The 25,492-nt window shown below is 40.8% G+C and overlaps 1 protein-coding gene across 3 annotated transcripts in view; it reads right to left on the reverse strand.

Moving 5' to 3' along the window:
* Positions 1 to 430: 430 nt before the first annotated feature.
* Positions 431 to 25,492, reverse strand: part of RASGRP3 (RAS guanyl releasing protein 3) — a 71,511-nt gene continuing 46,449 nt past the window's right edge. For 2 of the 3 annotated variants that reach the window (XM_087436915.1, XM_087436913.1), the window contains 8 exons: positions 22,028 to 22,105; positions 17,934 to 18,050; positions 14,421 to 14,536; positions 11,729 to 11,876; positions 7,072 to 7,108; positions 4,852 to 4,977; positions 4,149 to 4,513; positions 431 to 787 (listed from right to left, as the gene is read on the reverse strand). In XM_087436915.1, coding sequence (XP_087293041.1) covers positions 779 to 787; positions 4,149 to 4,513; positions 4,852 to 4,977; positions 7,072 to 7,108; positions 11,729 to 11,876; positions 14,421 to 14,536; positions 17,934 to 18,050; positions 22,028 to 22,105 — 996 coding nt within the window. In that variant the 3' untranslated portion in view covers positions 431 to 778. The remainder of the gene's footprint in view (positions 788 to 4,148; positions 4,514 to 4,851; positions 4,978 to 7,071; positions 7,109 to 11,728; positions 11,877 to 14,420; positions 14,537 to 17,933; positions 18,051 to 22,027; positions 22,106 to 25,492) is intronic. The other variant, XM_087436914.1, reaches the window with a different exon arrangement.

Genomic DNA, 25,492 nt, shown 5'->3' on the forward strand with positions numbered 1-25,492 from the left:
GCTAAGCCACAGGGCCGGCCCCACATTTCTTAATAGGAGTCTTAAGAAAGATAGCTAAACCTGGTCAGATGGGGCAAGTATAGTTAATTTTCCCCCATGGCAATTATAAATATTAGGAGAGTTTTTATGGCTGTGTCATAGCTTCCTAGTGATGCAGAATTGATAAGACTTATGTGATATATAAATGTGTGACTTGTTACACATCATAATAGCAACTGTATGGTAAGAACAGTGTAAACAGCTTCTCCTTGTAACAGATCATCATTAGAAGATCCACTGCACTCCAGGATCTTAAGAGCGTCCTTGTCCCTCAAAAAAATGTTAAGTCCTGGTCCCATCCAAAAAGCACACAAAAAGACTTTTAAATCGACTCCTCATAAAACTCCCCCCACAAAAGTTTATAAAAATACTGAAATAATATTCTCGCACAAAAAGCAAAGTCTGAGTTTAGAGAATAAGTATCAAGCACATGTGCAAAAGCTTTCATTTCACCCGTACATAAACGGCTCTAGAGAAAGATATGTGACAAAACTACCAACTACATAACACAGTCTTCGTGGCACCAAACTAGGGCAAGGGAGAAGGAAATAAATAGTTCATAGGGTAAATAAATCCTCTGTCCCTTAGTGCAATCAAGGAGATCCCATGGTGTTACAAGGCAGTAAAGGTCCAGATGTCTTTTCAGATAAGTTCCTGAGAGTTGAAGTATTCTTCAGAGTTTCTCATCTTGTTTCTTCCAAATGCCAACATTCTTGCCTTCAGTATCCTCAGCCTGAAGTCAGCCATCCTGCAATATGAATCAGAACGTGTGGTATGGCTGGGTCTCATTTAACAAAATAAAAATATTCCTAGAAAGTAGTTTATCAGATAAATTCGAGGAAATATCTCAAATGATCAGTACCTTCTACTCTCAAGATGTAGAGGGAAGTAAAAGATCATGTAGTCCACCCATCTCATGACATCTTAAAGATGTCCATACAGAGTGCAACAAGGATGCTTACTATAATGCTCTGTAAAGGGTGATCCACAAAACATTGGTCTGTGAAATGTTCCTTGTTGAGGTTTCCCTCTTAGAAATGCACATTGTGAATTAGTATAAGGGCACTGAGAAAATTTGTAAGGGAAAAAGATATCTCTACCTATATATAGGTGTATATATATATAGAGAGAGAGAGAGAGAGATACGTAAACATTCAACTTTGTTTAGTCCAGCATTTTCTAGCTCTTCTATGGTATTTGTTGATTAGATTTAATTTAGCAGAAGGTAATGGAAAACAAAGAAGTATTATAACAGAAATACACATATTCTTACTGCCAAGAGATTAAGTTTGACCTGTTCCTGCCATCCAGGGGCTAAATGATCATTGGTGAAATGATATCCACCACTGCAGAAAACGTTCACACCCTTATATTTTAAAATGAGTGTAAATCCTGAAACTCCACGAAAGGAAATATACAGATTACAAACACAACAGCCTTTTCTGTCTATCAGTTTTACTTATAGGACTCATAAACATCATCTGATCCTAAATAATAAATGTGTAAATCATTTCTTCTAGTGCCATTCATTGGTCTTGCCTGGCAGAAAAATTCTTTTTTCTTTTCTTTCTTTTTTTTTTTTTTGTGAGGAAGATCAGCCCTGAGCTAACATCCATGCCAATCCTCCTCTTTTTGCTGAGAAAGACTGGCCCTGGGCTAACATCCGTGCCCATCTTCCTCCACTTTATACGGGACACCGCCACAGCATGGCCTGACAAGTGGTGCCTCGGTGTGTGCCTGGGATCTGAACCTGGACCACCAACAGTGGAGCACGCGCACTTAACCGCTACGCCACGGGGCAGGCCCCAGAAAAATTCTTCAATTTGAAAACTCCTTCGTCTACATATTCAACGCTCGGGTATAATTTTGTCACAATTTTTCCTTCTTGCTTTTTTCCCTAAACTAGGGTAAATGTCTTCTCATTTGTTGCTGATTTGGATGAGAGTGAGACTGTATCCCATATGCATTTTACATAAGAACATACTGCGTTCTTCAATTAGCACAAATGAAATTAAATACTTGTGGTCAGTGAACCGTCTCTACGATTTATGAGATGATAAAATTGGAAGGGTAAGACAACACCTGAATATAATGATCCAATTTTCAAAGAATAAAATTAAATTTAAAAAACCCTAGATCTTGTTTTTATTTCCTTATAGAGATTGGAGATCAGGAAATCTTACCCATGCAAGTGATTGTCCTATACCTAACAGGCTGTGAATTTCTCCCAACCCAGGAGCAAGGTTTAAATAACTTGAACGGTGCTCGGCCAATAGAAGCGAACTCATGGCTAGTTTCACTATTTGTTAAACAAAAGCAGATACTGCTCTGAATTCAAAGATGGTCCACGAAGTGGGCACCGTCCTGAGAGCTCTAGGTGGGCATTGCATGATTCTACCCATAGAAGCTCTTTTCCTGAGATTTCAATGACGCCTACATTGCTCATGGACACAGCCTCTGCAGGCTGAGGTGGTACTTGGGGCGACTAGCACAATTTCAGGTATCATCCAAGAAATCTTACACAATGATACCTTGTTTTTTTTGGATTGCAGACCCCCTTAACAATCTGCTCAATGCTGTGGACCCTCTCCCCAGATATGTCCATGTATAATTCCACATAAAATATAATGTACTTTGATAAACTCCCTGAAGCCCTTTTTAGAGCCCAAGTTAAGATCCCTTGCCCTAGACTATCTTCCTCTGTCACTAAATCATGAACTTTTTCTTATTCACCTTTATATTCCCAGCTTGAACAAAGCTAGGCCAGTAGAAGAAGTGGAAAGATAGGACTGAAATATTTGCCAAGATGATCAGTAGGGGAAAGGTTAAAAATAAAGTTGGCATTGCAAATCTATAGGGACAGAAAGTAAATTAGTTGGTTGCCTAGGGCTCGGGTGAGGTGGGGGAGTTGAAGAGTGACTGCTAATAAATACAGGGTTTCTTTCTCGAATGATGTAAATTTTCTAAAATTAGATTGTAGTGATGGTGGCACAACTCTGTTAAAATATTAAAAACCATTGAATTATACACTTTAAATGGGTAAATTTTATAGTACATAAATTATATCTCAATAAAGCTGCTTTTAAAAGTTGGTGTATAAGAAAGGAAAAAAATGGTTCAGCAGGAACTTACAATAAACTTCACATGACTGAAGATAATGTGTGGCCTCCTTATTAATTGTCTTCAGTGAGGAAGGAACTTGAGAAATTTTGGTTAAAGGTCATTGAAGTTTTTCTCATCATAGGAAACTATGGAGATCGTGTGTTTAGGTCTTCTGAAGTGTGGAATGTGGAGGACCACCCATAAGAATAAAGACCACTGGCTTGATCCAATAGGATCTCTGCCTAACCCAATATTCTGCTTATGAGAACGATTCAGTAGGGAAGCAATGGCTGCCCTCCATGACATTGCTTTAAAGTCAGGAATATGACACCAATTTTCCCAAATCCGTTTTTCTTAATACACTGTGGACTGTTGACTAATAAATTTATCTAAGTCCATCTTGAATCAATTTACATCTTCAGCTTGTTCTAACAAATTCCATATGCTTCCCAATTTGCTTTGGATGATTTGAGTTGTAATTTTTGTGTAGAAGCAGAGCCTGGCTTATAGAACCTTGAGGTCCTCATGTCTCTGATTCTCACCACTCCCTTCTCCATGATTCTGTCAGAAGCCTCTTTTTTCAGTAGGGTCAAGAGTTTCCAACTCTCCTTCTCTATCTATAAATCTTTTGCTTCCACTGCCTCCCCTGGGTTTGGGTCCTGATTCTAGCTTGGAAAACTAAGCTGATCAGTATAAGGTACTGGTATGTTGGATACACGCAATAGTCATGGGTCCCTGGGACAGCATTTCAGCACCAAGACATGGCAACCGTCACTAAATTTTAGAATCCATCTGGTTCAGTTTTATACATGATGAAACTGAGGTCCAAGGAGAAGAAATCATTTGCCCAGGGTCACATAATTAGCCCAGAGCAAGACTAAAAGTGATGTGTCTTGATTCCCAATTTCAAAACTACTAGGCTGCCTCCTGGACTCGCTATAATGCTCATCTCAGCCCCTTTCAGCCTCCCTCTTCTGACTTCATCTGTGATTTGATCCAGCACTGACCTCACCATCCTGTCTGGTCTCATCCATGTCTGCTTCATCCTGGTCAGGTTCGAACTCGGTGCCCCTGTCAACAACATCCACACCAGCCTGCACCCTGGGCTTCTCGTTCTCCCACTTGGCAAAGCCTTTGTCCTTTGCTGCTTTGTCAAGGAACTTGGATTTCATTTTGGGGAAGGTGTGGGACCCTGAGTCCCCCCAGCCCGCCTCGGACCATACAGGCTCGGTCTGTGTGGCCTGGCTGGTGGTGGCCCGCTGCAGCATCACGGAAATCTTGCGAGAAGAGCCTGTAACCAGCGTGATGGCGCTGCTGTCCAGGTCTCGGTGTCCAGCAGCAACGCCAGGGAACTCAAACACTTCATCCTGCACTGGAAGGGGAAAGATTATTGTGATTATTTGACATCTGACTGCTTCACGGCAAACCATCAAAGTTGGTGCAAACCTCTGGAGTTTGACAGGCAAGGTCCTAGAGGAACAGACCAGAGGCAGGACTAAGTTGTTTGCAGGTGAGTTGCCCTTTAGTGAGACCTGAAAGCAGAGAGAAATGAGCGGGACTCAAGGGTTTAGCGACTGCTGCTCACCCTGAAGAAGGCCTTGGTGTCTATAATGACTCTGGCTGGGTTTAGGTCCAGAACCCAACCAAGGTCCAGGTGTGGGAAGATGAGCAGAGAGAAATTGTGGTAGGAAAGAAAGTAGAGAACATTACCTGGGGGCAACGAGGGGCTTCCAGGCTGCGAGCCATGACTACTGCCCAAGGAGGGCGCCCGGGCAAATCTCCTGCAGGCCAGAACCAGGAGGTCTTTGCACTGTTTGTGACAATTGGCTCCACAGTCTGAAAAATCCCAAAGTATCACAGATGATTAGTGTGAACCACGTGTGTCTGGTGCTGAATGGGCGGTGCTTGAGCTGTCAGCCTCCCCTCCCCCATGTTCGTTTCTGTGTTGAATCTGAGAGTCCAACTCAAGCCCACAGGGTGTGTCTAGGGGCTAGAAAGGGCCAGTGGGTCACTCTTGCCTTCCTGGGGTTCCTAAAAGTCTCATATTTCTTCAGCTTCTTCCTCTGCACAATTCATTGAAGCGCTGGGGAGCAAACCAGCAGGGGATAGCCTGAGGGGGGCGGTTGCCTTTGCCCAAAACTAAATGCAAATTACATAGGACTGGTGTTCTTTCCCAGGCCAAGAAGGATTCCCCCAAGAAGGCCCCTGAGCCAGAATGAGAGCGAGAAGTCCCAGCTCCTAGTCTCTCCCATGACCAACTGCTGTCTCTGATCATGTACGGCGAGGTCTCCCTCCAGTCAGTATTTGTCTGTAATTTTCATTCTTCTTCATTTCCCAAAACCTTCTCTACGGCCAAGAGACTGTATCTCCTTTGCATAGAAACAAAAAACAAGGTGGGCAAATGCTCAATAAACGTGTTCCAGATTTGACTATGGCTGTGAAATGGCATACAGCAGATTCTGTGAAATTTCCATTAGGGTGCTTTAGTTAAGGAAGTAGAATATTAATTGCTACTTAGGGTAGAAAATTTTGGCCACTTTGGAAGATAGCGACACAATTATTTCATATGATGAGGGTCCTACATTTCCCTTAAGCTCACTGAACAGATATGATCATTTTAAAGAGTGTATCTCTCTTTCACCATCAAAGAGAACCATTCTAGTTGTTTCCAGTACCCATTTTTCCCCAAAGGGTCTTGTTTCAAATGGTCTTGTAATGACATCACAGAAAGATCAAATTGTAATGACATGTTCAGTCCATTTTAATTAGCTTTTTCACTGTATGTGACTTTAAGAGAAAATACCATATGTACAAAGATGATCCAAGGGTTTAATTGATTTTCATCTTCATAAAATTGTGTGTGTGTGTGTGTCTTTTAGGAGATGAGACAGAAACCAGAATAAAACTAATGACTTATGGCCGAGCAGTAAGATGTTGCAATATCTTTGCTGCTTGAAAGTAAAAATCCAAGTTAGACGAACATAATTGATACAGAGAACTAAAGGGAAAGTTTTTTCGAGCAGTAAAAGGTGGCTCCCATTGAAGTTAAGGGAAGCTCTCTGTTCAGGCAAAATGAGGGCCAAGTACTGAAAGATGGCTGGAGAGAAAAAGGCATCACAAGGGAATAATATTAATCTGAAGGCATTCTGTGATTAAGATGTTTCCTTTTGTAGTTTTATTCTATTTTTCAAGAGCATTATCATATTTTTAAAAGAACCAGTATAAACAGTCTGCATAAAATATCCAGCAATTGTTTAAATTAAACACCAATAAAGTGTAATAATAATATATGTACAAGTAGCAACACATTCCTAAATGCCTATTAATGTGCATGTGTATCGCATTTACCAAATGCACAGTTATTCAATTGTTTATAAATTTCAATTAAATGAGGGAGACATACAAACGAATTTATTGAAAGGGAGAAAAATAAGTTTTAAGGTTTCTTCTCTTTTCTCAGCGTCATCTGTGATCTAGTAGAGAAAGGAAGAGCTATATGAAGTGAAAGGATATGCATACGTATTACAGAAACGAGTGTGTGTTGTTTTCCCTTGAAGGATAAAGTTCTTATATACAGTATCTTAGTTGGGCCTGTCCCACTTCAGAATTCCCACCGTAACCATGGGCTCCTGATTAACAAGATGTCTTAGAGATGGGGGCTACACGTATGCAGATTGATAAGATGGGGGCTACACGTATGCAGATTGATAAGGGTGGTTTGCTTGCTCTTGTAAGAAGCTAAAAAATTCCACTCTAGGCTCTCCAGAACCCCAGGGAGTCCTTTCCTGGACACATTAACTCTTCAGTTGCCAGTGGCCCAAAAGACCCAAGTTCTCCATGATGCCAAGAGCTTTTGTGGTTTCATCGGACAAGTTTGATTACTGCCCCAAATGTCACATTTTACAATTTAACCAAATAACATTTATTTACCTTTGCATTTGTATCCTTGCTTGATTATGCCCCAGAGCTGTAACAAAAGACAAAGGAGTATCAGGGAATCTGAAGAAAAATCTGGAAAGAAAACAAGGCCACAGAGAAGGAAGTCCTGGGAAGCGTAGTGACTGGTGGAGCACAAACAGGATGTAGCTGCTCCTGACACCCTTCCTGTCAGATAGAAGAATCCTCTCCCAGCCCCCACTCCAGCTGGGGCGATAACAGGAGTTATGCTTCCCTTTTCTTTCTGGGAGCCAAATTGGACTTGGGCATGCTGCGCTTTCAGCAAAATTTATGGTAGAGTCTTTTTCACTCTGTCTTTGGAAGCCTCTAGCACCCTCTGCCTTCTTTTTAATCACATTAGCTTCTCTTGGCGCCCCCTACAGGAAATTAAGCAACCTAAACAGCGCACATCCCACTAAAGCATTTGGATTTTGCTAGGTTATTGTCTGAGTAGCATTTGTACCTTGAAGGAATACAGAAGAGGAAAAGATCTACTATTTATTCATGTACTCATTCTTTGTATTTGATCCGTATTTGGCCTGTGCCGGGGCTGTGGGAGATGTAAAAAAGACTCAGATTCTGCCAACCACGTAGGAAGCAGGATGTAGGGAAGTGACAAATGTCTCAGGAGATATGTGAGGGCCTTCAGTTCCAGGAGGGAGCATTTGCCCAGGCAGCTCAGGGGCATCATCGTGGTGGTGGTGTCTTTGCCCTCCAGACACACGTAAACTTCTTGAAGAAGGGGCCTTCCCGTGTTCTTTCTCGTGACTCCCACAGTACTTGCACGTGGGTACCAGGGACACCAGAAAGGTACAGCACTGATGAATTAAATGGGCTTAGCTCAAGCTGGAGAAGCTCCATTCCTAACCTTTTAGTGGTTAGGTTAGGTGACTGCTATCTACTTAATAAAATGAAACTTAATTGAAAGAAACAGGGCGGGTGGCCTGCTGAGGCTGGTGGGGGTGTCGTTCACGACGTATTATAGGAGAACAACGTCCTGAGTGTGGGCATCATAGCCCCATGAGAAGAGTAAGTAGCTGCCAATGTGAAGTGACTCAAGGGCATTCGGAAGGCTGCCCCTTGCCCTCTTTCTGACAAGGAAATTCCACCAGTGGAGAGTGATTCCTCTGAGCCTTAAAAGGTATTTGGTCCTTCAGAATACATTATTAAGATGCAAATGTCTCCTGGAACAGGGCAACATTTTGCCTTGGGGACAGGAAGGATTATTAAGACAACTAACTGGAAGCAAGTCCTCAGGTGCCTAGGATGACTGGATGAGGGACGGGGAGGAGTCAGTTTGGAAAAGGGAAGTGAGTGGTCAGGACAATCACATGTTCAGAGCTATGAGGATCTTTAAGATCATCTAGTTTGCTTCTCTTTTATAAAGGGTGAGTGTGATGATCCAGGAAATTAAATAATTTGCAAGCTCCCACATCTGGGAAACTTTGTAGTGATAGGAAATTGTTTCCTCACGGAGCCCTTGGTACTAGTCATAACAATAATATAATTTTATTTATTTATTTATTTATTTATTTATTTATTTTCCCCCAAAGCCCCAGTAGATAGTTGTATGTCATAGTTGCACATCCTTCTAGTTGCTGTATGTGGGACACGGCCTCAGCATGGCCAGAGAAGCGGTGCATCTGTGCGTGCCCGGGGTCCGAACCCGGGCCGCCAGCAGCGGAGCGCACGCACTTAACCGCTAAGCCACGGGGCCGGCCCCCATAACAATAATAATGATGGCTAATGTTTATTGAACTCTTGCTAATGTGAGAGGCACAGTTTTAAGTTCTTTGTGTGTATTAACTCATGTAATGCTCACAATATCCTTATGGGATAGGTAATAATAATTTTCTCATTTTACAGCTGAGGAGACTGAGCTACAGAGAGGTGGAGTCCATCGACAAGGTCTCGTAGCTAGTAAGTAGGGAAAGAAGAATGTGTCACTTGAGGGAAAGACAGGAAGCCATAGCTCCTGGATGTTTTGTGTGTGAGCAAAAGCCACTGATCTGGGACAAAAAGGGTTAAGATTTAAGAAGAAGCATGCTAATATCTGGACCTGGCACATTATTAGCATAGCTGCAGGAAGTGCTGTAAAAGATATAGTCAAGCATGAGTCCTGTCAGGAAGGGGGTGTCAGGGCATTGCTTGCTAATGCTCACTTAATAACTAGGAGATAACACAAGGCAGGAAGAGGTGGTGGGCAGCGTGCCAGCCAAAGACAGGAGATGGCGACCTCATGTAGGTGGTATGCAGGAGTACTTCCTACAGTCCTTTGATTTGAGACCTCAGGCTACCGTAAGATTTGGAGTGAATGTTTGTAGTGTGAGGAGCACTGGACTGGGAGTCAGCAGACCTGGATATGAGTCATGGTCCTGCTGCTAATGGTCCATGTGACCTTGAAGCAGTCACTTAACTTTTCCAGACCTCAAAATAAGGGAATTAGCAAAACTCTTTCAGTTCTGGAATTAATGTATTTCAAGTAGTGTCTGTTTGTCTTCCTTACCTTTAAGATGGAATTTATTTCAAAAGCAAGTGGTCCAGGCACTGAAACATGGTTCCTTGCATTCCCCCAAAATTCCTTTCAACACATCTAGTGAGTTAAATTTATAAATCCCTTTAAAAACCAATGGACTTGTTTAAAAAATGTGAGCAAAGATCAAATCAAATTGTACCAATGAAATTAAATATATTTTGAAAAATAAAAAGGGCTATCAAAACTCTAAATGAGTTAATTTCAAGTAAACCCCAAAAGTATCAAGGAATACTAAAAAAAAGGAAATATTTACTCTGGGCTATGTGACGTGCAACATGTCTGATATCATTTAATCATCACAACAATATGGCAGGTAAGTATTGACCCCCTTTAACATGTGGGAAAACAGAGACTCAAAGATGATCAATAACTTGGTCAAGGACATAGAGTTAATAAGGGGCAGAACTGAGATTCAAAGCCAGGGTTCCAGACTCCAAGTCCAGAGCTTTCTACCTCATCACAGCTGCGTCAAGAACTAGTGCCAGCAAATCTGCTCTCGTGAGTTGGGGAGACGAGTGTAGAAGCTCCCGAGAAAGACTGCCTTTCTGCTTCTATAGAACCAATGCCTCCATAAAAGGAAGAGACATCCAGAAGGACTGGAGAGCAGAGATAAGACCTTGAGATTTGATAATGGCCTTCCAACTCTCACATCACACCAAAGGACTGATGTCTCAAGCTGACTTTTGGCTGAGCTGTGCCATGGCCTAACAGATTCACTGGGCCCCAGTCTGCAGGAGAGAGTTATACATGGCCCCATCCCACTTCAGCATTTTTCAGGTCTAGATACGTGAAAAGTTCCCATCAGAAGAGAGAAACATGAAAAAGGAGATGCATTTGTTTTATGTAGAAATGGTCAGGTGATGCAGTCCCAGTGGCAAAGCTGATAGAAGAACCTCTCCCTCCCTGGAGTGGGCGAAGGGAGCTAGTTAGGCTGGCCTTGCCCTTGACCACATCAGCTCTTGTGACCACCTGAGGCCATCTTTGAGATAACCATTGCCTCTTATTTATCCATTCTCAGAGGGGTGTGTGCTTGAACACAAACTCCTGCCTTTGGGCCCCTCAAAGCCAGTTCTTCAAGCATGGGATGGGGAAAATGTCATTTAGAGGTAGCATATAACATCAGCTGTGAATTCAATATGGGTGACCAGTGGGACATGACTACTGAATGAAGCTAACATAGCTGAGCCCTGGCATCTGGACAGGGAAGCAATAGTCATACTCGCTTGGCTGCTGGGCCACCCTCACCTAGAGTACCACATTTTCCACCTTATATAACTTTGGTATCAACTAGAAGATGTTCAGGGCCCAAGAGTCTTTGTTTAATACCAGGGCCAAAGCTGACCTTAGTTGCCATAGCATTATCAAATGTGGGGAAATGAAGCATACAATCTTCATTTGTTGCAGTGGTGTAGGCAGAGCACAGGATTCAGAGTCAGAACACCTGTGTTTGAGTCCAGGATCTGGTCATTATTGGCTGTGCAATCCTGGGAAACTTGAGTTATCCTCTGCGGACCTCTCCATCTTCATAGGCAAATGGGGAGAGTAACATGCCCACCTCATGGGCTAGTCATGAGGATTAATTACACTAATGTCTATGGAAGTACTTCATTACCATCAAGTGCCAAGTAAATGTTATTTATTATTATAACCATCTTTTCTCCAAAAAGATTTTTTTTTTCTTTTTTGAGTTATGAATTATTGAGCCATGCCATGATGGATTTCTAGTAACTGACACCATATGAAACAATAACTGGGAGGAACTGGCTAACATAAATACTCCCCTTAATTGCACTTGCTTATGAGTATTAGTGAGGAATGCTGGGGGTCATTGGGCAGAACATTTCCTGGCAGAGATTAATAGACACATTGCCCTCTTGAGCTAACAGGCCTCACCAACCTTCCCTGTCTTCGCCAGCCCTGCATTCCTAGAAAGAACGTAGCTAAACCCGCAGATCTTGCTTTTGTTTTTAATTTAATTTTTAATTTCAGGGAGCCATCATATTTTATTTCTGATCTAGGCAGGCAATGGACTCTGTTACAGTATCATTTTCCTACCTTCTCAGAGTGGTGCACAAATAACTCCATACAAGAGAAAACAATGGAAAACAGACTTACAAATCCTGCACAGTGTTCGCAGAAGGTTGGCTTGAGATAGGTCATCTCCTGAAAATTATGGACAAATCCTGGTCCCATTTTACAGTGTAGTTGGGACTTAGCTCTCAGGAAGTAAGCCATCATTTCATCTTTACTAATTAGGCCATCTCTGTGAAAAGAATCCAAGAAAGGAGGAATGTTAGAATACCATATGGCTAAGTAGTTGCCACACTTTAATCATCCACCTCTGAAAACTTTGTGGGCAATAACAGATGGGAAATGTCCACTTCTCTGTTATATCTGGAAGGAGGAGAGGACCTCAAAGGACAGCATAAGTGCCAAAGGGTTTCTTAGTAAGCAGAAGTGGTATGTGTGTGTGTGTGTGTGTGACCTGTGTACCACGGCACAGAGTCTCTCCTTCATTACCAAATAGTAGTTTCCAGGAGGACTTCTCTTTTCTAGCCCTTGCCTCGCAATAGGGTTTGTAAGAATCAGGCTACTGGAGAAAGGCAGAAAACTGTAATAACTGGGCCCACTATTCTCAAATTCATTCAGCCTGATGTCATCCAGGACACTGCCATTGGTAATATTTTCATTCATGTCTTATTGGCTCACAGACCATTTGCTAGAGCAATTCTTCTAGATCTTCTCCTCACGAAACCTCCCGTTCCACCCACCACCACACACCCTGACTTCTTGTTTACCAAAAGAGATCAAATCCACTTGGCGTAGGTGAGCTTCATGTTGCCTTCTCTCCACGTCAGCATGAGCTGGAGACCACACCCTTCTGCGCCAATTCAGAATTCCTTTATAGCTCATCTGTCCTCTCTCGGGGTGCTCCTGTCTCAAAGGAAGTCATGCTCCTACCCCCCATTCTCCAGCCCCCACAGGACACTGCTCCTTCCAGGTTTTGCTCCATCTCTTCACCCACTCCTTCCTCTGTTTATAAATACACTCAGGACTTCCTCTCCTAAAAAATGTCTTTCCTCATTCTTTCTGCCATCTCCAATGCTTGTCTTTTCTCTCTTCTTTCTCTTACTCCCAAAGTTTTCAAGAAGAGTATTCATCAGACATTTTTTCCATTTCCTTCGATTAGTCTTTGCTCCATACAATCATGTGTCTAACCCTACCATTCTATTGAAGCTGTCACAATGACATCCTCAGTGGCCTTTTCTCATTCCTCGAACTTGACCTCCCGGCAGCATGCGACATGGGGACAGGTTTCCTCCTTTTTGACACTCTCTGCTCCATGGACACCTGTGATTCCATGCAGCCCTGGTTTCCATTCTGCCTCTCATGCTCCTCCTTCTCCAGCTCTTCTGCAGGACCCACTTCTTCCTTTTAGCTTCTGCATGTGGGGAGAGGAGTCCCCGAAGCCGCATTCCTCAGGCCCCATGCTCACATTCCTCTAAACTTTCCCACCAGAATTTGCTCACACTCCTGGGATTCTGGCTTACACAGCTGGGCTGAAGACCTAACAGTCTGCATCTCCTGCCCTGACTGTTCTGACTCTTGGTACCATCTTCAACAACTTGCTAGAATCTCTTCCCAGATGGTTCACTCTCCTCTCGAAATCAACATAGCTAAACCTATCTGACGAAAGAAATCGTGTGAGCCATGAATACTTCAAGCTTTCATTTTTATAAAAATTATACGTATTTATATATCTGCTTAGATAGTCTCAGTTCTATCTAAAGAAGCAGCAGAGAAAAGAAATGAAGACTAGGAAGTGATTTTAAGTGCATGGCTTACGTGTGTGCCACTGGTAGAAGCAAACTAAGGAAAAAAGTGGGAAATTTGCAGGTAATTTAAATTTTATTTTGTAAAGGAAGTTTATGTCTCTAATAAATTTAATTTGTTTAAAAAATATTCTTTGTTTAGATATACAGTGAAGATGAATTAAGGTTTTAAGACATTTATGATAAAGTACCAAGGCTTTCCTTGGTGTGTTGAATTACTTACGGATTTAATTAAAAAAAAAATTCTCACACCAACAAAAATTTAGTGGATTTTAATGTGATATAATTTGGACATTTCACCAATATAAAATCCAACATTTCATTACAGATGATTTTTAATCTAGGAACTAATTAAAATTAAGCAATCAATTTATTAATGCCAGGATTTCTTGGCAAAATTTTTTTTAATCACTACTTTTTTAATGGGCTGGGTTTTAGCTTCTAAAGTCATTTAATTTTTCAGGAATCATCTGAAGCTAAAGAGAAATGATACAACCTTTGAACTAGCAAAGAAAAAAAAGCATGGACATTTCTTGGTTGTCTGCAGCCATCACCTGCTCTCCTAAAGGCCATAAGTAATTTAAAATATCTTACTTATCTGATGAGTTTTAAGATTGCCCTCAGGTCCACTAATGCTGAGGGCTCTACCAGGCTAGATCTAACTCTGTTTCTCCTCTATTCTTTTTTTTGGGGGTGATGAATTAGCTAAGCAGTAGAAGTAATATGGGAAATGGAGAGCCAGGCTAACTTGCAAATGAGTGCTTGTACTCAACACTGATGATGTGGTCTGCCTTGTGATTGCATCCAACCAGTCATGTCCGTGAACACCAAGAAAAAAATCAGCGAAAAGTTAGTTTCATCTCATCAACCAGTAGGATCGAAGCTGTCAAGATGTAAATTAAAGGTTTCCCTGCTCTCCTCCGAAAATAACTTTCTGCTTCAGGACAGTTGCATTAAAATATAACAAAACTTACTGATCTTTGTCCAGCACACAGAAGGAATCCAAGAAGGGAAAATTGGCAGCTATACTTTCAAAGTCTTCTTGGGAGATGTACCCATCATGGTCATGGTCATAGTTTCTAAATACAGACTGCAAAGGAAAGACAAATATTTATTGAATGACTATGAGTCAGGCTCTGAACTCATTATTGGGAAAGCAATGATAACTCGCGTATTATTCTTTCTATCAAGGAGCTTGGAATCTAGCGGGAGATAACAAAATCAAGAAGATTTATGGTATAACAAGATAAGCTCAGTGCTGAGGATAAAAACAGAGTGCTCTGCGGGGAAGAGGGAAGGAGATTTTAAAAGGTTTTCTGGAGAAAGTGAGATCTAAACTGAAACCTCAGGGTCGAGCAGGAGTTAGGCTTGTTGAATTCAGAAATGCCAATATTATGACAATAGGAAATGAAGCTTTAAAATGTATAATTATCTCAAAAATTGAAGTATACATTTAATGCAATTCCAATCAAATCCCACTGGGAATTTGTTTTAAATGAACAAATTGATTCTAAAGTTCAAAAAGAAGTGAACATGTTGAGAATAACCTAAAATTGTTTAAGATGAGAAATAATGAGGGAGAATGTGCCCTACAAGAAATCAAATAATCTACAAAACTACATTAATCAAAACAACATGGTATCATAACTTACTGCAGACAGTAAAGTCCAGAAATGGATCCACGTATATATGAGAACTCAGAATATCAAAAAGTATCTTTCCAAATCCACAGGGAAATTATGGATTATCCAATAATTGCTTTTGAGTTAAATGGCTAATAATCTTACAAAATTAATTGCCCTCGAAATAAATTCTAGATGCATTAAATATTTTGATGTAAAACAATAAAGCTATAAAAGTATCAAAGGTAAATAGATGAAAATATTTGTGCTGTTTTATAATCTTTGAGTGGGAAAGGCCTTTCTTAGCATATCAAAGTTAGAAGCCATAAACAAAAATATTTTATTACAATAAAATGCAAAATATTTTAATCAAAAAAGCTCAATTAACAAATTTAAGATAAATAACAGAAAATTATTTCCAACATATATGGGAGCAAAGACACAAAAGGAAAACAGGCAATCACCAAAGTAAAAATGCAAATGGCCAAAACACTCATGGAAGATGCTCAAGTCTGCTAATAATTATAGAAGAGCAAATGAAACATTTTTTTTTTTTTACCTCTCAGATTGGAAAACATTAAAATAATTGATAATCTCATAGAGTATGAGAAAATAGGCCCTCTCATATCAAGTTGATGAAGTAAATAGCCACAATCTTTCTGGAGGACAATCAGTGCTTACTCTCTGACTCAGCAATTCCACTTCTTGGAATTGTTCTAAAGAAATAATTGAACAAGGTTGCTCAAAGATATACATGTATATATGCACGTGTGTGTGTGTGTGTGTGTGTGTCTATGTGGGGGTGGGGGGGATAAAGTCGTATAAAGATAATTTACAAATTATCAGTGGTTATCCCTAGAGAGTAGAATTACCAAGGCCTGAAAGTAAAACTTTGTATTTTCTATATTTTATGTAATGTTTAATTATTTACAATGATTCGGGCTTTCTTTATAATTAGAGAAACATAAAAAAGATCTTTCCATTGCCCTCTGCTAAGCTGGGTTTTCAAAAAGGTTTGTAAGTTCTCCCTGCAGACGCGTGTATGCAAACATATATTTGACCTAGAGTCCAGTTAGAATGGATCTTTCTCTCTCTTCCCTGTGGTTTCTTTCTATTCTATTTTATCTATACTGTCCTAGGTCACAAGCTGCTTTAGGAGTATTTGGGGAAGTTGGCAAAGTATAAATGAACAAATTACTTAATTAAAAATATGATTGTTTATGGGGCTGGCCTGGTAGCATAGTGGTTAAGTTCACATGCTCCACTTTGGCGCCCCAGTGTTCGCAGGTTCGGATCCCGGGCGTGGACCTACGCACCGCTTATCAAGCCATGCTGTGGCAGGCTTCCCACATATAAAGTAGAGGAAGATGGGCACAGATGTTAGCCCAGGGCCAATCTTCCTCAGCAAAAAGAGAAGGTTTGGCAATGGATGTTAGCTCAGGGTTAATCTTCCTCACGAAAAAAAAATATATATACATATGATTGTTTAGCAACGATTGTAAGTTTATCCACAGATAACAGAATTGTATAGTCAAAAAGCATTACATTTTTTTTGCAAATCCCAATATCAATACTTATCCATAATTAAAATTGCTTAAAGTTAACTATTATGGAGTGCCTACTATTTATAGTCTAATATCCATATTTATACTGGGAATACAATATTTTTTGTGGAATAAAATTTAGTATGAAAATTCACAATAAAACCTAGTCTTTCATTTGATTAAACCAACAGTAGGCAATTTATCAAACTGGGCCAACCTTCCCCATGAAATTGGAATCTGAGAGAAGAGAAGAGAAATGTATAAGAAAGAGTGGGGAGGGAGGAAGAAACAGACTCCCCATGTGGAGCAAAGGAAGCCTGTCTGCAGACAAAGGAGTGAGCATTCAGAGAAAAGTGGATACGAGAGTAGGAGAGAGAATAGTTCTGTCTTCCATTTCCTGATTCTAGACCTTCCTGAGCTGCAACTCCATGCACCCTGGATGCTTCACCCAGCTTCCCTGGCTCCAAGTTGGCTCTGTTACTACTGCATCATCACGTGACCTCCTTGGACCTTAATTGCTTTATCAACCCCTTCCCTCACCCTTTCCAATCTTTCCTTCCTGCCTCACATGCTCCATATAACTTTTATTTCAGCACCTCGTAGTTTCCTGGATGAACCAAAATGCAGAACATTCTTTCTTTTTCTTTAAACATCCTTTCCTATAAAAAAGCACACTATATCCCACAGACTTGATCCTTTTGCATCAGAGGATGTTCCTGTTCATTAAAGTAGGTGTTTAATCAAGGATCACAGTTTCTAGTACCTGAGATGTTCCCATTTTTCCCCCATTGGCACCTCTACTCTTCTTTCTATTTGGAAACTCTGACAGAGCCTTGCCCTTCATTAAGTGATGTTTCTGACCTAAATGGCATCGTGCTGCTGGGTCACAGACCCCCAAATATGTACAGCAAGAGAAACTGACCAACTTACAGGGTCTTTTCCTACCCTCAGGTAACCAATTTATCAGGTATTTTATTGTGACCCATGTGGGTTTTTAATGAGTAGATTCTAATCCTCTAACAGTCCCTTGGGTTGAGGGGCAATGACAGAGGTGTCAAATGCCTGGGAAAGACAGTAGCTGGAAGTAGCTGAGAGTATTTGGGCAAGTGAGAACAGATGGATGTGAAGGGGAGAGGGGGCCTTTCTGGGAGATCCTCCCCCAGAGGCCAATGCCAGGTAGAGCTAAGTGTCTGCTAAATTGCTCCTACCTCCAGAAGGCTGTTTTCACGGACTCCATCTAATTCCTGGACAACCAGAGAATATTCTGGAAAGAGAAAGAAGCTTTCTAGTGCTCACTCTTTACTCTCCCTCAACCACTTACCTCAACTAATTTCCTTATGTGCTTGTTGATGACCGTGGGGTCTGGCTTTGGCATCACTCCTGATGCCCACTCCAGGGGCACCACGGGCTTGGTGGGCGTCGTAGGGGAGGTAGGCTGCTGACAGGAAACACACACATTTTTCAACTTTATCTGGGACTTTGAGCAATTAGGACCAGAGACATTGAGAAAGACACATAAGTCTTTAATATTAATAATACCATTAAAAACTTATGTTTATATAGCACTTAAATGTTTTGAAAACAAACGTTGATGGAATGTTTGTCAGTGGAATATTTGTCAGTGGAATCTAATCTGTAACCAAATACATGTTTGGATACAGTGTTTTGTTTTGCAGCAGCCTGGATTCTATTATTTTAAATGGAAAAAAAATATATTGCTCTCCCAGCCCATCCAAAAATCCTACCCAAGTTCCCCAAATATTACTAACACATCCTCAAACACCTATATAACAATCCGTACAGACTTTTGTATGATACAAAATATATAAAACACCAGTCATCCAATTCTCTAATACTTGGTGTTAGTGATAAATTAGTAGATGTGTGCAGTAAATGGGCCCCAGTGCACAGCCAAGTTTATATCCTTATGCCGGAGTCTCTCTTAACATGCTTAATCGCTTCTGACTGGCTAATCATTAAGTCTTTGTAGCGCTCTTTGGTGAACTTGCTTTCTCCACAGGTTTTTCCAGGTTCTTGGGAGATATTTTCACTTAATAACGCAGAGAAGATGGTGGCAATAATGCATAACATGTTTGTACAACACAAGCGTGAAACACAACCCTGTAGGGAGACCAGCCAAGAGTGCTGTGCACCTTATATCCCCCCTCTGGGACCCTCATACAACGTAAATGTTCTTGCTGGTGCATGCATGCAAACCTGTATTAGCAGGCTTTTTGCTTGATACGGAATTGGGAACAAGCATTTTTGCAAGATGAATTCTGGAGTAACTGTGCTGATTTAAGCCCCTAACAATGTTGTGAGGTGGCTGTTGCCAGTATTCTGTGGGCTACCAGCATGACCAAAAATTACCTGCTGTCTGGATATGGTCACCCACACACTGACACACTCACACACACACTTGCACACATCATGGCTCTTTCTATCAAGCTTTTCATCTTGTTGATCTCATAAAGGATAAACCCACAGTTCCCAAACTGTACAGCAAGGTGCACTGCTCAAAGCGTTGCAGCGAACTCAGAGGGGTATCAAAAGGTATTTCAAACTTCCAAGGGAAATACAGCAATGTTCAGTATTTGTAGCACACCGCGCAATCTACCAGCTTGAAGTAGTTCACAATCCACCCATTAGATCGTGCTATATTTCTTTCAATGATATCTTATCTTTATGAAGCAAAAAAATCAATGTAGGGGGCTAGCCACATGGCGCAGTGGTTAAGTTCAGCACGTGCCACTTTGGGGACCCAAGTTTGAGGGTTCAGATCCTGGGAGCAGACCTACACCACTCGTCAGCCACGCTGTGGCAGTGACCCACATACAAAATAGAAGATTGGCAAAGATGTTAGGTCAGGGCTAATCTTCCTCAAGCAAAAAAAGAAAAAAGAAAAAAAATCAATGTGGAACAAGAAATAGGAGCAGCAGAACGAAATTTAATTCCAAGATTTAAGAAATTGTACAGTGCCCAACAGGTACACACATCCATTAGTAAGTAATTGTGGTTATTTAATAATGAAATTAAAAAAATTTTTTCAATATATGTATGTTATTTTTTCAAGTGGGTACTAAGTCATTAGGACATAAAATGTTTATTAAGTTGCTTGGATCTAACTATTCTTTAAGTGGAACTGTTAGGTATTTCTTTTGACCTAGAGGTGAAAACATAATTTAATTAAGCCTTTTTGGTTAGAAATTAGTGTTGAGGTTTTTATTTGGAAGCAAGAGTGTGAAAAATCTAGACATGAAGTAAAACACAAAGAAGAGGGAGGCACAAAGGGGGTCACTATGAACAGAAAAAGGGGGAGAACCTCCACACTAACTATTTAGGGGACATGAGTTGGCACCACTGTAAGCACATTGAAGCTACGGGCTCTCAGTAATATCATCCTGACTGGAAATTTTTCCCTACAGCACATGTCAAACACTAAGCACAAAATAAGATGACATTCCCCTTTGAGAAGAGACAGAATGGCATTGGGAAACACGTTTTCACAGATTCATAGGATTTTAGCATTCGAAGGGGCTTTGAAAGTGTCTGCTTTTACAAATGAGAAAAAGACTTTCTATGTTTGACGGAAACGTCTCCTAAAATTGGCAACAATTTATCTTGAAAATAAACTAAAGTAAATTTAAAGAACACAAAGAGAGCAAGTGTGATAAATGGACGTTCCTACCCTGTTCCTGTTACAGGGGTGCTGGGAAAATAACAGCCAGCGTCTCTCGGTAGAAAAACCACAGATGTTGAAGACAGACAGGCCTGAGGCCGAATCTCAGCTCTCCCACTTACTGGCTATGTGGTGCACGTAGGACACCTTTGCTCACCAGACTCGGTTTCCTTAACAATGTGAAAGAGATAACATGTATACGATGCCCTGCCAGGCATCTAATAACCAACTGGTAGCAATGAAGGTGCCTAGTTACAGCTACAGGAAGGTGTCGGGAGGTGGAAATGCTGTGTGTGCACGTACGGTACAGCTTACCACACCACGGCCAGCTTCATCACACCAAAGCTATGGAATGAGGGTGGAGCTTACACATTCCTTTTTCTTCAGTAACTGGACCTTTCACTAGCTCTCTCTTAGCCATGTTAACTTTGAAGACTCTGGTCCCCCCTCCTCGCTTTGCCTGTTGCTGTGTCTTCTGCAGTGTCCCCAGGAGATGGGCCTCTGGTGACTGGCAGGGAGGTGATTGTGCTGATGGAACTACCACACTCACTATTTTTTTTTTTTAGGGGAAGATTTGCCCTAAGCTAACATCTATTCTTCCTTTTGTTTCTTCCTTTTTCCCCCACAAACCCTCGGTACATAGTTGTGTATAGTTGTCAGTTCTTCTGGTTCTTCTATGTGAGCCACCGTATGCAGCATGGCTACTGACAGACAGTGGTGTGGTTCCGCACCCGGGAACCGAACCTGGGCCACCGAAGTGGAGCACACCAAACTTAACCACCTGGTCATCAGGGCTGGCTCGCCACAGTCACTATTTTAAGAACAGATGCTACCAGGTCAACTGACTCAGACTCAAGGCGTGCCCTCCCAGCACCAAAGAACAATATTCTCACAGTCATTCTGCCTCTTTCAGTCCGATGGTTCAGAATCACAGCAGGTATTAATAGATAGACAGACTTAGGGTCTATATAGTCACTGGCAATGTGCCATAGAGTCCAGCTGGTAAGGAGGTAATGTATAAGACCTTTATAAGAAAACTGATCTCAGGATATGAGTATGAGAAGCAAACATGGACACTTTTCCTTTCAACATGTAAACCTCATCCTCATTGTAAATTTCAAATTCACCCAGATATTTTTTTATTAGCGCAAAACATACCCAAGATACAGTCCACTTGCTAAAACTAATGAGCGGTGCACATTCAGTAATACAGTTTCCTCAATCTCATTACATAATGTTTCATTACTAAGAGTCAGCCATCAATTAAGTGAGACACTATCTAATGTGATATTGAAATTCTGAGCTGAGTCAATTATTAGCAGAGAAATTTGTGAATTATAATGAGGGTATTTAAAATTTGTTAAATCTAATTTTACGTTAAATGGGATTTTTTTAAAATCCTGGAAAGGTCTAAATGATCTTTAGCATTAAGATAAATTGTGGTTTGTTCTTTTTGGTCCTACATGCAGGTGAGTTCTCAGAGGGGACACAACACAAACAAGATCAATAATAAAACATAGTAATTGGGAATGACATTTTTCTTTATTAGCCTCTGATGTGAAGAAATAATTCTTGAACTGTCAGAGCTAAGCTGTTCCATTGGTAAAATGGGAATAATATAGATTTGGTAAAATTCTTCAGTCCTTAGATCACAAAGGACCACTGTAACGGCTGGTTACTGTAAATGACAAATCATGGTGTTTGGCACTGATACTTACAGAGAAAACAATACCTACCGATTTAGAATTTCTAGGCTCCAGCACCAGTGACAGTTTGTAAATATCATCTTCTGTGTGATAGAGATCCAGAGAAAGCTACAAGAAATTAGAATAGATAAATAATTATGTTGGATCATATTTATTTATTTATTTACATTGTTGAAATATTTTTCAAACTGAATGTTTAAGCCCAGTGTCCAATAATTTGAGTGAATGCAGAACAGTAAAACGATGGCATGCAGAGGTGGAAAATGAAATTTTAAAAAGAAAAAGTTAAACTTTGTGTGGTCATCAGCATCAGCAAGAACCATTGACTCAATTCCTTGATAGTATTTACTGAGCAGCTACTAAGTACTGAGCTGGAGATAAGGGATCCTTGATGTTTATAGGCTAGAAGCAGGGGCAGATGCATAAAATAAGACTGGTAAATGTAATAAATGCTGTCTTAGAGGCTAGATTAAAGTATTATAGAAATAAAGGAGGAATTAATAGGTTTCTATTATTTTAGGGCATTGTGCTAAGTCCTGGTGATACCAAATGGTATAAAATCATTGTCCTGCCCTCAAGGGCCTGACAATTTATTTGAATAAATAGGAACTGAACACAAAAAGCTGTGTTCATATCAACAAAAGGCAACACACGCTGAATGTGAAGCAAGTTGCCCCACTCTAAGTGCTATAGGAATTATTCACGGAGGCAGCATATAAAGCATGAGGGAGAGGTTTTGGAGTCAGGTGAGCCCGAGTTTAAATGCTGAGCCTGCCACTGGTGAGCTCTGTGACCTTGAACCAGTTATTTTCTGACACTCAGTTTCCACATCTGTAAAATGGGCGTGGTCACAAAGTCCCTACTGAATTGGATTTTTATCCAGATCAAATGGAGTAATGCACGTGAAGTACTCCACACAGGACCTGGTACACAGTAAAATCTCAAGAAATGTAATTTGGTGGTGTTGATGTTATTCTTATTATTATAGCTGTTACTAATAATATTATTGTGGGTAGGGGCCACCGAAGACAGAAATGATCAGTATGGATTCACAAAGGAACTTGTGAGTTCGGGCCTAACTGGGAAGACTTGAACAAATAAAGAAGGGGGAGAGAAAGATCAGGGCAGGCAAGGACAAAGACAAGACCAAGATTGGAGAGCATCGATAAAGTCTGTAAAACCTTTAAATGCACGATCCCCTTCACCTGAAACAGAAGTTGTGAGACTTAGAATAAAACTGGATATTTCTCACTTATGTCCTTCAATGTCACAACACCCAGTTAATCACACGACTTCATCAGCAGCGAAGATAACCAAGTGCCCTATCCTTTATTTAACCATTTAGGCATGAAAAATTTCCTCTAATATGTTTTGTCTAAAGATAAGTCTTAATGCGATGGGTGGATGGGTGTGGAATGAGAGGAAGAGAAAGAAGGAGGGAACAAGAGAAAACTCAGAGGCAAAGGATGTCCTTCAAGGAATTATCTTCTTGTTCTACCTTATTTAAAAAAGAAGTTGGCATTATAAAATGTCATTTTTGAATCATTCATTCAAGAAGTATTTATTGATCACCTAATATGTGCCAGGGACCATTCTAGTCTCTGTTCTACTGACTTAATACAACATTTAAATTCAAGATTTCATACCTCAGGTCATATATAGCTTTACCTAGACTTTGTCACCTAGAGTTTTTTTCTAAACATAATAAAATTGACCTGATTTTACTATAAAATTGCCCCAGCATCGTTTCAGATCATGAAAATCCAAAGTTCACAAAAAATGGACACTGTATTCACCCTCCCCTGAACAGCAGTCACTCCAACCTCCCAGGGGCTCTGCCTTGCTGCAGGAAAGGAATCATCCCCAGGTCACAAACAAATGCCTTGAGGAGTCAGCGCATCATAGGAAAGAGTGAAATGGGATGCATGAAAAAGATATTTTGATAGAGACATTGGTATAAAAATATCTTATTTGGAAAAAGGTCTTTGCAGATATAATTAACTTGGGGATCTTTCCTCTTAGCTCAACAATAAGAAAAATTTGTGATGATAGGTGGAATCTGACTCTGGGTCTCTGTGTCAGGGAAGCAACAGGGAGAGGCGTGGTCTCTGATGGATGGGAGACAACCACTACTCCACTAAGGCAAATTGTTGTCAGGCTGACTACAGTTTCCGTATACTCTGATTTGTCAAGAGAAGTCAAAAATCTGGGGTTTTATATGAAATATCCCAATTTTTAAACACTAGCAACTAATAACAGAAAACTTTTATGATTCTACGTGGGCCAAATAAAACACATCTGCCGTGGGCAGTTGCCCACCAGTTTGTAAATTCCACAAAAGATTCTGCTGGTCCCTAAACCTCATGAAAGCAAGCAGTGCATCTGTCTTTTCCACCTCTGTAATCCCAGTCCCGTTTGCCACCTCGCATTGTGAGTGCTACACAAATAGAAAACCAAGTGACTTCTTCCCTCTGAACTCCTTGTTATCAGGAGCTAATCTGGATTTGATGAGCATGTTCCTTTCCTCCTAACTCGGCCTCCCAGGCCTGAGAGCACACTGATGATGATGCTCGCATCTGCTGGAGATGGGATGACAGCACTGCTGGAACCTCCGATCAGAAACCCAAACAAGCCACACACGAAGTAGGGAGGATGCTCTTTCAGAAGAAACAGAACATCCTTAGGTATTTTCATATGTCAAACGGACAGACACCTGACCCTATGATGGAAATATTTTAGTCTTTTCCAAATGTTTGCTCTCCATTGATTAGTGGTGGTGAGAACATGGGCAAGTCATTAATCTTCTTCAGTCTCAGTCTTCTGATCTGTAAAATGGGAATCATAAATAATAGCTCCCTCCCAGGACTGTTGCGAAGATTAAATGAGCTCGTGTGTGTCCGATGGGGTTTGTTCAGAGGGCCACAAGGATGGGAACTGCAGGGTTTGGCTTCCAGTCAATGCAGCAGCCAAACGCCACTATGCTCATCCTTGAATGTAAAGCCAGCCTCTGAGTCACGCTTGCCGTCTCTCTGCTTTCCAAGCCATGATCCTACTTGCTTTCCCAGATCTCCCCTGGGCTTTATAGTCCTGCACAGAGTGACCTGTTCTATTTCCTACACACCTTTTTTATAACATAGGCAGCTTGTCAATGGGATTTCGAGAATGTTTGCTTGTGTCTAAACATATTTGAGTTTGATTGTTTCTGAAAAATGTTCTGAGTCACTATTTCAGGTTGTTGCATTTACACCCGAGCCTATCAGCAAAGATAGTTGTGGATTTAGCTGCACATTAGAACCTGCATCGCCTTGATTGGAGAATTGTGAAATAAAATACACTTGGTTATCAAATTATCTCCATTTACCATTTTTGCAATTGTTCTTCTTCTTTTTTTTTTGAGACTGTAAAAATACAGGGGCTTTCCAGTCATTTGCATATACTCAGAATGGTAAACGTAACTGATAGATCTAAAAATACTATGAAAAGAATCAGACTATT

Source organism: Ceratotherium simum, chromosome 11 (assembly GCF_057802395.1).
Source record: "Ceratotherium simum simum isolate JZ-2026a chromosome 11, ASM5780239v1, whole genome shotgun sequence".
NCBI classification, from domain to species: Eukaryota; Metazoa; Chordata; class Mammalia; order Perissodactyla; family Rhinocerotidae; genus Ceratotherium; species Ceratotherium simum.